The 12,653-nt window shown below is 36.0% G+C and overlaps 1 protein-coding gene across 1 annotated transcript in view; it reads left to right on the top strand.

Moving 5' to 3' along the window:
* Positions 1 to 12,653, top strand: part of LOC148603520 (uncharacterized) — a 94,007-nt gene that overhangs the window by 19,101 nt on the left and 62,253 nt on the right. The window contains exons 24-33 of the mRNA XM_088551444.1: positions 668 to 1,306; positions 2,233 to 2,871; positions 3,797 to 4,435; positions 5,362 to 6,000; positions 6,926 to 7,153; positions 7,289 to 7,768; positions 8,729 to 8,887; positions 8,957 to 9,964; positions 10,918 to 11,241; positions 11,658 to 11,971. Coding sequence (XP_088407570.1) covers positions 668 to 1,306; positions 2,233 to 2,871; positions 3,797 to 4,435; positions 5,362 to 6,000; positions 6,926 to 7,153; positions 7,289 to 7,768; positions 8,729 to 8,887; positions 8,957 to 9,964; positions 10,918 to 11,241; positions 11,658 to 11,971 — 5,069 coding nt within the window. The remainder of the gene's footprint in view (positions 1 to 667; positions 1,307 to 2,232; positions 2,872 to 3,796; positions 4,436 to 5,361; positions 6,001 to 6,925; positions 7,154 to 7,288; positions 7,769 to 8,728; positions 8,888 to 8,956; positions 9,965 to 10,917; positions 11,242 to 11,657; positions 11,972 to 12,653) is intronic.

Raw genomic sequence — 12,653 nt, 5'->3', positions numbered from 1 at the left:
TTACATAGCATTAAGTTTCTCACAACAGAGTTGATGCTTCCTTAATTTTAAGTGCAAAAATATTCAAAAACACAGAATAATGTGAATAACATGGAAGTGTAGCAAATTATGCGATAGATGTTGTCACATTTTCTGTTGTGGATAATCAATTTATAATAGACTATAATCTTTATAAGAAGTGTCTTTTTAATCCAAATGTAAGAGTATTTGATTTGCTAAGAATAAAGACGTTCCTAAAAAAAATCTCAACTACAATAATATTTTAATTTGTTTAATGCCATTTTGGTGTTGGCATAGACTTTCAAGTAACAATGCAAATGTATAACAAGGATCTGTAAATGCTACAGTTATATTTTTTGTGAATAACATTTCTACAACTCTTTTATGCATACCAAAAATAAAAATAAAGTTGAATGAAACTATATGTAAGTGATTAGTAAACCATGTTTTCCTAGAGTGTGCTGTGCCAATAACATAAAATGGGTGTTTTTCTCATTCAGTGATGTATAAAAATTCATCTTCCAAAGCTGTCTTCCTTAATATTTCTGAGCGATCCCAAGTGAAGACACCATGACACACATCCATTCTGCAATGCAATGCATATGAAATTACACATGCAGTTTGAATTATCCTAAAAAATCAAGAGAATTACTTTATACTTCTGTAGGTTCTACAACTGGGCAGACAACACCTCCACCACCACCAACAGGATCAACAAGTCAATCCACATCAGAAACAACAATAAGTCAAACAACATCAGTAACAACTGCTCCATTAACCACACAAGGTACTACATCTGGTACAACAGCCAGCCAGACAACATCTGGTACCCCTGCTCCACCAACAACTACACAAGGAACTACATCTGGTACAACAGCTAGCCAGACCACATCAGGTACCACTATTCCACCAACAACTACACAAGGAACTACATCTGGGACTACAGCTACCCAGACAACATCAGGTACTACTGTTCCACCAACAACTACACAAGTAACTACATCTGGTACAACAGCTAGCCAGACAACATCTGGTACCCCTGCTTCACCATCAACTACACCAATTACTACATCTGGTTCAACAGTAAGCCAGACAACGTCTGGTACCCCTGCTTCTCCATCAACTACACAAGGTACTACATCAGGTACTACAGCTAGCCAGACCACATCAGGTACCACTGTACCACCAACAACTACACAAGGAACTACATCTGGTTCAACAGTTAGTACGACAACGTCTGGCACCACAGTTCCACCTACTGGCCAAACACCTACAGGAACTACTACAATTGGAACACAATCTACTGGTACTTTAGCCTACTGCTTTTTTCAATTTGAATGTTCAATTGAAACTTTGTTTTTATTAAATTTTAGGTTGCTTAACTTGATCTAAAGTTTCGAATTTGTTACTGTCTCATAGAAATTTTAGGAATGACTTGTTATGATATTACGGTAACTTTTAGTATGCATATATTTTAATTTATGTGTGTAATAATGATAAAAATGGTTGTCTTTACATGGTTGTCTTAATGAATATTGTTACATATGTTCAGAGGTATGCATGTTTACATAGCATTAAGTTTTCTCACAACAGAGTTGAAGCTTCCTTAATTTTAAGTGCAAAAATATTCAAAAAAACAGAATAATGTGAATAACATGGAAGTGTATCAAATTATGCGATAGATGTTGTCACATTTTCTGTTGTGGATAATCAATTTATAATAGACTATAATCTTTATAAGAAGTATCTTTTTAATCCAAATGTAAGAGTATTTGATTTGCTAAGAATAAAGACGTACCTAAAAAAAATCTCAACTATAATAATATTTTAATTTGTTTAATGCCGTTTTGGTGTTGGCATAGACTTTCAAGTAACAATGCAAATGTATAACGAGGATCTGTAAATGCTACAGTTATATTTTTTGTGAATAACATTTCTACAACTCTTTTATGCATACCAAAAATAAAAATAAAGTTGAATGAAACTATATGTAAGTGATTAGTAAACTATGTTTTCCTAGAGTGTGCTGTGCCAATAACATAAAATGGGTGTTTTTCTCATTCAGTGATGTATAAAAATTCATCTTCCAAAGCTGTCTTCCTTAATATTTCTGAGCGATCCCAAGTGAAGTCACCATGACACACATCCATTCTGCAATGCAATGCATATGAAATTACACATGCAGTTTGAATTATCCTAAAAAATCAAGAGAATTACTTTATACTTCTGTAGGTTCTACAACTGGGCAGACAACACCTCCACCACCACCAACAGGATCAACAAGTCAATCCACATCAGAAACAACAATAAGTCAAACAACATCAGTAACAACTGCTCCATTAACCACACAAGGTACTACATCTGGTACAACAGCCAGCCAGACAACATCTGGTACCCCTGCTCCACCAACAACTACACAAGGAACTACATCTGGTACAACAGCTAGCCAGACAACATCAGGTACCACTGTTCCACCAACAACTACACAAGGAACTACATCTGGGACTACAGCTACCCAGACAACATCAGGTACCACTGTTCCACCAACAACTACACAAGTAACTACATCTGGTACAACAGCTAGCCAGACAACATCTGGTACCCCTGCTTCACCATCAACTACACCAATTACTACATCTGGTTCAACAGTAAGCCAGACAACGTCTGGTACCTCTGCTTCTCCATCAACTACACAAGGTACTACATCTGGTACTACAGCTAGCCAGACCACATCAGGTACCACTGTACCACCAACAACTACACAAGGAACTACATCTGGTTCAACAGTTAGTACGACAACGTCTGGCACCACAGTTCCACCTACTGGCCAAACACCTACAGGAACTACTACAATTGGAACACAATCTACTGGTACTTTAGCCTACTGCTTTTTTCAATTTGAATGTTCAATTGAAACTTTGTTTTTATTAAATTTTAGGTTGCTTAACTTGATCTAAAGTTTCGAATTTGCTACTGTCTCATAGAAATTTTAGGAATGACTTGTTATGATATTACGGTAACTTTTAGTATGCATATATTTTAATTTATGTGTGTAATAATGATAAAAATGGTTGTCTTTACATGGTTGTCTTAATGAATATTGTTACATATGTTCAGAGGTATGCATGTTTACATAGCATTAAGTTTCTCACAACAGAGTTGATGCTTCCTTAATTTTAAGTGCAAAAATATTCAAAAACACAGAATAATGTGAATAACATGGAAGTGTAGCAAATTATGCGATAGATGTTGTCACATTTTCTGTTGTGGATAATCAATTTATAATAGACTATAATCTTTATAAGAAGTGTCTTTTTAATCCAAATGTAAGAGTATTTGATTTGCTAAGAATAAAGACGTTCCTAAAAAAAATCTCAACTACAATAATATTTTAATTTGTTTAATGCCATTTTGGTGTTGGCATAGACTTTCAAGTAACAATGCAAATGTATAACAAGGATCTGTAAATGCTACAGTTATATTTTTTGTGAATAACATTTCTACAACTCTTTTATGCATACCAAAAATAAAAATAAAGTTGAATGAAACTATATGTAAGTGATTAGTAAACCATGTTTTCCTAGAGTGTGCTGTGCCAATAACATAAAATGGGTGTTTTTCTCATTCAGTGATGTATAAAAATTCATCTTCCAAAGCTGTCTTCCTTAATATTTCTGAGCGATCCCAAGTGAAGACACCATGACACACATCCATTCTGCAATGCAATGCATATGAAATTACACATGCAGTTTGAATTATCCTAAAAAATCAAGAGAATTACTTTATACTTCTGTAGGTTCTACAACTGGGCAGACAACACCTCCACCACCACCAACAGGATCAACAAGTCAATCCACATCAGAAACAACAATAAGTCAAACAACATCAGTAACAACTGCTCCATTAACCACACAAGGTACTACATCTGGTACAACAGCCAGCCAGACAACATCTGGTACCCCTGCTCCACCAACAACTACACAAGGAACTACATCTGGTACAACAGCTAGCCAGACCACATCAGGTACCACTATTCCACCAACAACTACACAAGGAACTACATCTGGGACTACAGCTACCCAGACAACATCAGGTACTACTGTTCCACCAACAACTACACAAGTAACTACATCTGGTACAACAGCTAGCCAGACAACATCTGGTACCCCTGCTTCACCATCAACTACACCAATTACTACATCTGGTTCAACAGTAAGCCAGACAACGTCTGGTACCCCTGCTTCTCCATCAACTACACAAGGTACTACATCAGGTACTACAGCTAGCCAGACCACATCAGGTACCACTGTACCACCAACAACTACACAAGGAACTACATCTGGTTCAACAGTTAGTACGACAACGTCTGGCACCACAGTTCCACCTACTGGCCAAACACCTACAGGAACTACTACAATTGGAACACAATCTACTGGTACTTTAGCCTACTGCTTTTTTCAATTTGAATGTTCAATTGAAACTTTGTTTTTATTAAATTTTAGGTTGCTTAACTTGATCTAAAGTTTCGAATTTGTTACTGTCTCATAGAAATTTTAGGAATGACTTGTTATGATATTACGGTAACTTTTAGTATGCATATATTTTAATTTATGTGTGTAATAATGATAAAAATGGTTGTCTTTACATGGTTGTCTTAATGAATATTGTTACATATGTTCAGAGGTATGCATGTTTACATAGCATTAAGTTTTCTCACAACAGAGTTGAAGCTTCCTTAATTTTAAGTGCAAAAATATTCAAAAAAACAGAATAATGTGAATAACATGGAAGTGTATCAAATTATGCGATAGATGTTGTCACATTTTCTGTTGTGGATAATCAATTTATAATAGACTATAATCTTTATAAGAAGTATCTTTTTAATCCAAATGTAAGAGTATTTGATTTGCTAAGAATAAAGACGTACCTAAAAAAAATCTCAACTATAATAATATTTTAATTTGTTTAATGCCGTTTTGGTGTTGGCATAGACTTTCAAGTAACAATGCAAATGTATAACGAGGATCTGTAAATGCTACAGTTATATTTTTTGTGAATAACATTTCTACAACTCTTTTATGCATACCAAAAATAAAAATAAAGTTGAATGAAACTATATGTAAGTGATTAGTAAACTATGTTTTCCTAGAGTGTGCTGTGCCAATAACATAAAATGGGTGTTTTTCTCATTCAGTGATGTATAAAAATTCATCTTCCAAAGCTGTCTTCCTTAATATTTCTGAGCGATCCCAAGTGAAGTCACCATGACACACATCCATTCTGCAATGCAATGCATATGAAATTACACATGCAGTTTGAATTATCCTAAAAAATCAAGAGAATTACTTTATACTTCTGTAGGTTCTACAACTGGGCAGACAACACCTCCACCACCACCAACAGGATCAACAAGTCAATCCACATCAGAAACAACAATAAGTCAAACAACATCAGTAACAACTGCTCCATTAACCACACAAGGTACTACATCTGGTACAACAGCCAGCCAGACAACATCTGGTACCCCTGCTCCACCAACAACTACACAAGGAACTACATCTGGTACAACAGCTAGCCAGACAACATCAGGTACCACTGTTCCACCAACAACTACACAAGGAACTACATCTGGGACTACAGCTACCCAGACAACATCAGGTACCACTGTTCCACCAACAACTACACAAGTAACTACATCTGGTACAACAGCTAGCCAGACAACATCTGGTACCCCTGCTTCACCATCAACTACACCAATTACTACATCTGGTTCAACAGTAAGCCAGACAACGTCTGGTACCCCTGCTTCTCCATCAACTACACAAGGTACTACATCTGGTACTACAGCTAGCCAGACCACATCAGGTACCACTGTTCCACCAACAACTACACAAGGAACTACATCTGGTTCAACAGTTAGTATGACAACGTCTGGCACCACAGTTCCACCTACTGGCCAAACACCTACAGGAACTACTACAATTGGAACACAATCTACTGGTACTTTAGCCTACTGCTTTTTTCAATTTGAATGTTCAATTGAAACTTTGTTTTTATTAAATTTTAGGTTGCTTAACTTGATCTAAAGTTTCGAATTTGCTACTGTCTCATAGAAATTTTAGGAATGACTTGTTATGATATTACGGTAACTTTTAGTATGCATATATTTTAATTTATGTGTGTAATAATGATAAAAATGGTTGTCTTTACATGGTTGTCTTAATGAATATTGTTACATATGTTCAGAGGTATGCATGTTTACATAGCATTAAGTTTTCTCACAACAGAGTTGAAGCTTCCTTAATTTTAAGTGCAAAAATATTAAAAAAAACAGAATAATGTGAATAACATGGAAGTGTAGCAAATTATGCGATAGATGTTGTCACATTTTCTGTTGTGGATAATCAATTTATAATAGACTATAATCTTTATAAGAAGTATCTTTTTAATCCAAATGTAAGAGTATTTGATTTGCTAAGAATAAAGACGTACCTAAAAAAAATCTCAACTATAATAATATTTTAATTTGTTTAATGCCATTTTGGTGTTGGCATAGACTTTCAAGTAACAATGCAAATGTATAACAAGGATCTGTAAATGCTACAGTTATATTTTTTGTGAGTAACATTTCTACAACTTTTTTATACATACCAAAAATAAAAATAAAGTTGAATGAAACTATATGTAAGTGATTAGTAAACTATGTTTTCCTAGAGTGTGCTGTGCCAATAACATAAAATGGGTGTTTTTCTCATTCAGTGATGTATAAAAATTCATCTTCCAAAGCTGTCTTCCTAATATTTCTGAGTGATCCCAAGTGAAGTCACCATGACACACATCCATTCTGCAATGCAATGCATATGAAGTAATACATGCAGTTAGAATTGTCATAGAAAATCAAGAGAATTACTTTACACTTCTGTAGGTTCTTCAACTGGGCAGACAACACCTCCACCACCACCAACAGGATCAACAAGTCAATCCACATCAGAAACAACAATAAGTCTATCAACATCAGGAACTACTGCTCCACCAACCACACAAGGTACTACATCTGGTACAACAGCCAGCCAGACAACATCTGGTACCCCTGCTCCACCAACAACTACACAAGGAACTACATCTGGTACAACAGCTAGCCAGACCACATCAGGTACCCCTGCTCCACCAACAACTACACAAGGAACTACATCTGGTACAACAGCTAGCCAGACAACATCTGGTACCCCTGCTCCAACAACAACTCAAGGTACTACATCTGGTACAACAGCTAGCCAGACAACATCAGGTACCACTGTTCCACCAACAACTACACAAGTAACTACATCTGGGACTACAGCTAGCCAGACAACATCTGGTACCTCTGGTTCTCCGTCAACTACACAAGGTACTACATCTGGTTCCACAATTAGCCAGACCACATTAGGTACCACTGTTCCACCAACAACTACACAAGTTACTACATCTGGGACTACAGCTAGCCAGACAACGTCTGGTACCCCTGCTACTCCATCAACTACACCAATTACTACATCTGGTTCAACAGTAAGCCAGACAACATCTGGTACCTCTGGTTCTCCGTCAACTACACAAGGTACTACATCTGGTTCCACAATTAGCCAGACCACATTAGGTACCACTGTTCCACCAACAACTACACAAGGAACTACATCTGGTTCAACAGTTAGTACGACAACGTCTGGCACCACAGTTCCACCTACTGGCCAAACACCTACAGGAACTACTACAATTGGAACACAATCTACTGGTACTTTAGCCTACTGCTTTGTTTCAATTTGAATGTTCAATTGAAACTTTGTTTTTATTAAATTTTAGGTTGCTTAACTTGATCTAAAGTTTTGAATTTGCTACTGTTTTATTGAAATTTTAGAAACGAGTTGTTATGATATTACCGGTAACTTTTAGTATGCACTTGTTTTAATTTATGCGTGTAATAATGATAAAAATGGTTGTCTTTACATGGTTGCCTTAATGAATATTGTTACATATGTTCAGAGGTATGCATATTTACATAGCATCAAGTTTTCTCTCAAAACAGTTTAAGCTTCCTTAATTTGAAGTGCAAAAATATTCAAAAAACCAGAATCTAATAATATGGAAATGTATCAAATTATGCGATAGATGTTGAGGTCATATTTTCTGTTGTGGATAAGCAATTTGGATGATCGACTATAAACTTTACAATAAGTATCTTTTTTTAATCCTAATGTAAGATTTCTTGATTTTCTAAGAATAAAAACTTATGTTTTTTTTTTCAGTATTCTGTATGATTGTGTGATTCATTTTTGTTCTATTTTAAAAAAAAAAAATCGTCTTAAATGTAATAATACTTACTTTCTTTGTTTTTATGCCATTTTTGTGTTGGCATAGACTTTCAAGTAACAATGCAAATGTGTAGCAAGGATCTGCAAATGCTACACCCAATGTTGCATACCAAAATAAAAAAAAAGTTGAATGAAACTGTACGTAATTGATTAGTAAACTATGTCTTCCTGGAGTGTGCTGTGCCAATAACATAAAATGGGTGTTTTTCTCATTCAGTGATGTATAAAAATTCATCTTCCAAAGTTGTCCTCCTAATATTTGTGAGCGATCCCAAGTGAAGACACCATGACACACATTCATTCTGCAATGCAATGCATATGAAATCATACACGCAGTTAGAATTGTCATACAAAATCAAGAGAATTACTTTACACTTCTGTAGGTTCTTCAACTGGGCAGACAACACCTCCACCACCACCAACAGGATCAACAAGTCAATCCACATCAGAAACAACAGTAAGTCTATCAACATCAGGAACTACTGCTCCACCAACCACACAAGGTACTACATCTGGTACAACAGCTAGCCAGACAACATCAGGTACCACTGTTCCACCAACAACTACACAAGTAACTACAGCTGGTACAACAGGTAGCCAGACAACATCAGGTACTCCTGCTCCAACAACAACTCAAGGTACTACATCTGGTACAACAGCTAGCCAGACCACATCAGGTACTCCTGCTCCAACAACAACTCAAGGTACTACATCTGGTACAACAGCTAGCCAGACAACATCTGGTACCACTGTTCCACCAACAACTCAAGGTACTACAGCTAGCCAGACAACATCAGGTACCACTGTTCCACCAACAACTACACAAGTAACTACATCTGGGACTACAGCTAGCCAGACAACATCTGGTACCCCTGCTTCTCCGTCAACTACACAAGGTACTACATCTGGTTCCACAGCTAGCCAGACCACATCAGGTACCACTGTTCCACCAACAACTACACAAATTACTACCTCTGGGACTACAGCTAGCCAGACAACATCAGGTACCACTGTTCCACCAACAACTACACAAGTAACTACAGCTGGTACAACAGGTAGCCAGACAACATCAGGTACTCCTGCTCCAACAACAACTCAAGGTACTACATCTGGTACAACAGCTAGCCAGACAACATCAGGTACCACTGTTCCACCAACAACTACACAAGTAACTACATCTGGGACTACAGCTAGCCAGACAACATCAGGTACCACTGTTCCACCAACAACTACACAAGGAACTACATCTGGGACTACAGCTAGCCAGACAACATCTGGTATCCCTGCTTCACCATCAACTACACCAATTACTACATCTGGTTCAACAGTAAGCCAGACTACGTCTGGTACCCCTGCTTCTCCATCAACTACACAAGGTACTACATCTGGTACTACAGCTAGCCAGACCACATCAGGTACCACTGTACCACCAACAACTACACAAGGAACTACATCTGGGACTACAGCTAGCCAGACAACATCAGGTACCACTGTTCCACCAACAACTACACAAGGAACTACATCTGGTTCAACAGTTAGTACGACAACGTCTGGCACCACAGTTCCACCTACTGGCCAAACACCTACAGGAACTACTACAATTGGAACACAATCTACTGGTACTTTAGCCTACTGCTTTGTTTCAATTCGAATGTTCAATTGAAACTTTGTTTTTATTAAATTTTAGGTTGCTTAACTTGATCTAAAGTTTCGAATTTGCTACTGTTTTATTGAAATTTTAGAAAGGAGTTGTTATGATATTACCGGTAACTTTTAGTATGCACTTGTTTCAATTTATGTGAGTAATAATGATAAAAATGGTTGTCTTTACATGGTTGCCTTAATGAATATTGTTACATATTTTCAGAGGTATGCATGTTTACATAGCATTATGTTTTCTCACAAAACAGTTTCAGCTTCTTTAATTTGAAGTGTTAAAATATTCAAAAAAACAGAATCTAATAAAATGGAAGTGTATCAAATTATGCGATAGATGTTGAGGTCACATTTTCTGTTGTGGATAATCAATTTGGATGATCGACTATAAACTTTATAAGAAGTATCTTTTTAATCCTAATGTAAAATTTCTTGATTTTCTAAGAATAAAAACTTATGTTTTTTTTTCAGTATTCTGTATGATTGTGTGATTCATTTTTGTTCTATTTTTAAAAAAATCGTCTTAAATGTAATAATACTTACTTTGTTTGTTTTTATGCCATTTTTGTGTTGGCATAGACTTTCAAGTAACAATGCAAATGTGTAGCAAGGATCTGCAAATGCTACACCCAATGTTGCATACCAAAATAAAAAAAAAGTTGAATGAAACTGTACGTAATTGATTAGTAAACTATGTCTTCCTAGAGTGTGCTGTGCCAATAACATAAAATGGGTGTTTTTCTCATTCAGTGATGTATAAAAATTCATCTTCCAAAGCTGTCTTCCTAATATTTCTGAGTGATCCCACGTGAAGACACCATGACACACATCCATTCTGCAATGCAATGCATATGAAATAATACCTGCAGTTAGAATTGTCATACAAAATCAAGAGAATTACTTTATACTTCTGTAGGTTCTTCAACTGGGCAGACAACACCTCCACCACCACCAACAGGATCAACAAGTCAATCCACATCAGAAACAACAATAAGTCTATCAACATCAGGAACTACTGCTCCACCAACCACACAAGGTACTACATCTGGTACAACAGCTAGCCAGACAACATCTGGTACCCCTGCTCCACCAACAACTACACAAGGAACTACATCTGGTACAACAGCTAGCCAGACAACATCTGGTACCCCTGCTCCAACAACAACTCAAGGTACTACATCTGGTACAACAGCTAGCCAGACAACATCAGGTACCACTGTTCCACCAACAACTACACAAGGTACTACATCTGGTACAACAGATTAAATTACCACACAGGGTACTGCATATGGATCTACTAATCAGACCATGTTCACTACGGGACTATTTTCAGCACCTTCATTTTTCCCCCATCTTTTGCAGAAAGTCTTGTTGACCAAAAGATTATGTTTGATCTATTTCCTTATATATCAACTGAAGATTCTTGTTTGTGTGATTATAAGATCGCTTTATTGAACAAGTTTTAAGGTTATGTTAATTCCATACATAATAGGTTATTTTGTGACTATGTGGTTTATTTCAGATGTATTGTATTAGTATATAATAATACAAAAAAAACAAAATAGCTTGAAAAAAGATTGAAACAGAACAAGACGAAGCAAAACTAATGAAAACAATAAATCTAGCAGTTGTAATCAATTTTATTTTATTTTCTAGTTCAAAGCACAAGTACTGCTCCTCCAACTACTACGGTTATAAATTTATGTACCAGTGAAGAAGGAATGCAGAATCCTGCTTTGATTCCCGATATTTCTGTTGATAAGCCTGGTAATGAAGAGAACTTGCGTCCAGGAGACGAACCATTTACTGTTTCTGATAATACCGCTACAATCACAATTGGATTTGGAGCCAAAACCGAGCTTGGTGCTACTAAGTTTTTGAACCCAAATAGTGTTAATAATGTTGGCAACTTTAAAATATCACTTATACCTGAAGAAGGCAAACCAGTAGTTGAATACAAAAATGGAGAGGTATGTTAAACCAAAAGTTTCATTTTTGCCCATTCTTTTCAAGTTCTTTCAGTCGAGTGAACTGAAATCGTTCATGATACTTCCTAATTAGATTGTCTACTTGTTAAAATGACTAGGAGTATGTCAACAGGTCTATGATGGAAAAGTTCAACCTGTGTTTTAAAATTGTAATTATTTCCTGGGTTTGCAAATAATAGAAAATTAGATGTTTATACTCCCATTTGCAAAGTGATATAGGTGTCCGTCTATCCTTCATTCCACTGCACAGAGGAGTACCCATCTCGTATTACTCCTCCTACACCACTGAATTGAATTTAATGAAACATAGGGTTATCCATATCTATCCATTACTCTACTTACACCACTCAATTGAATTTAATGAAACTTTTTTTCAGAATCGTTATTTCATATTCTCATTGTGCACCTTATATTTAAGATTTTGATCCAAATCAATTTGGAAATAAAATGTGCATTTTATTGAATGGGGGAGTAGGAATATATATTTAAAGAGTATTGTTGACATTTTTCTTTTTAATCATTTGGCTATTACCAAGTAGTGTAGAACATACAAATATCTACATAGGAAATGTTTATTGGGAATGTATATAAACATTTATTATTATCCTACTTAAAGTCATGTCATAAGACAAAATGAATATATTTTTTTTTTGTTTTTAGGAAA

This window comes from Perna viridis, chromosome 11 (assembly GCF_037379345.1).
Source record: "Perna viridis isolate PV_CMFRI_1.1 ecotype Kerala chromosome 11, ASM3737934v1, whole genome shotgun sequence".
Taxonomy (NCBI): Eukaryota; Metazoa; Mollusca; class Bivalvia; order Mytilida; family Mytilidae; genus Perna; species Perna viridis.
Note: the sequence above shows the minus strand (reverse complement) of the source record. Positions and strands in the feature narration are given on the sequence as shown.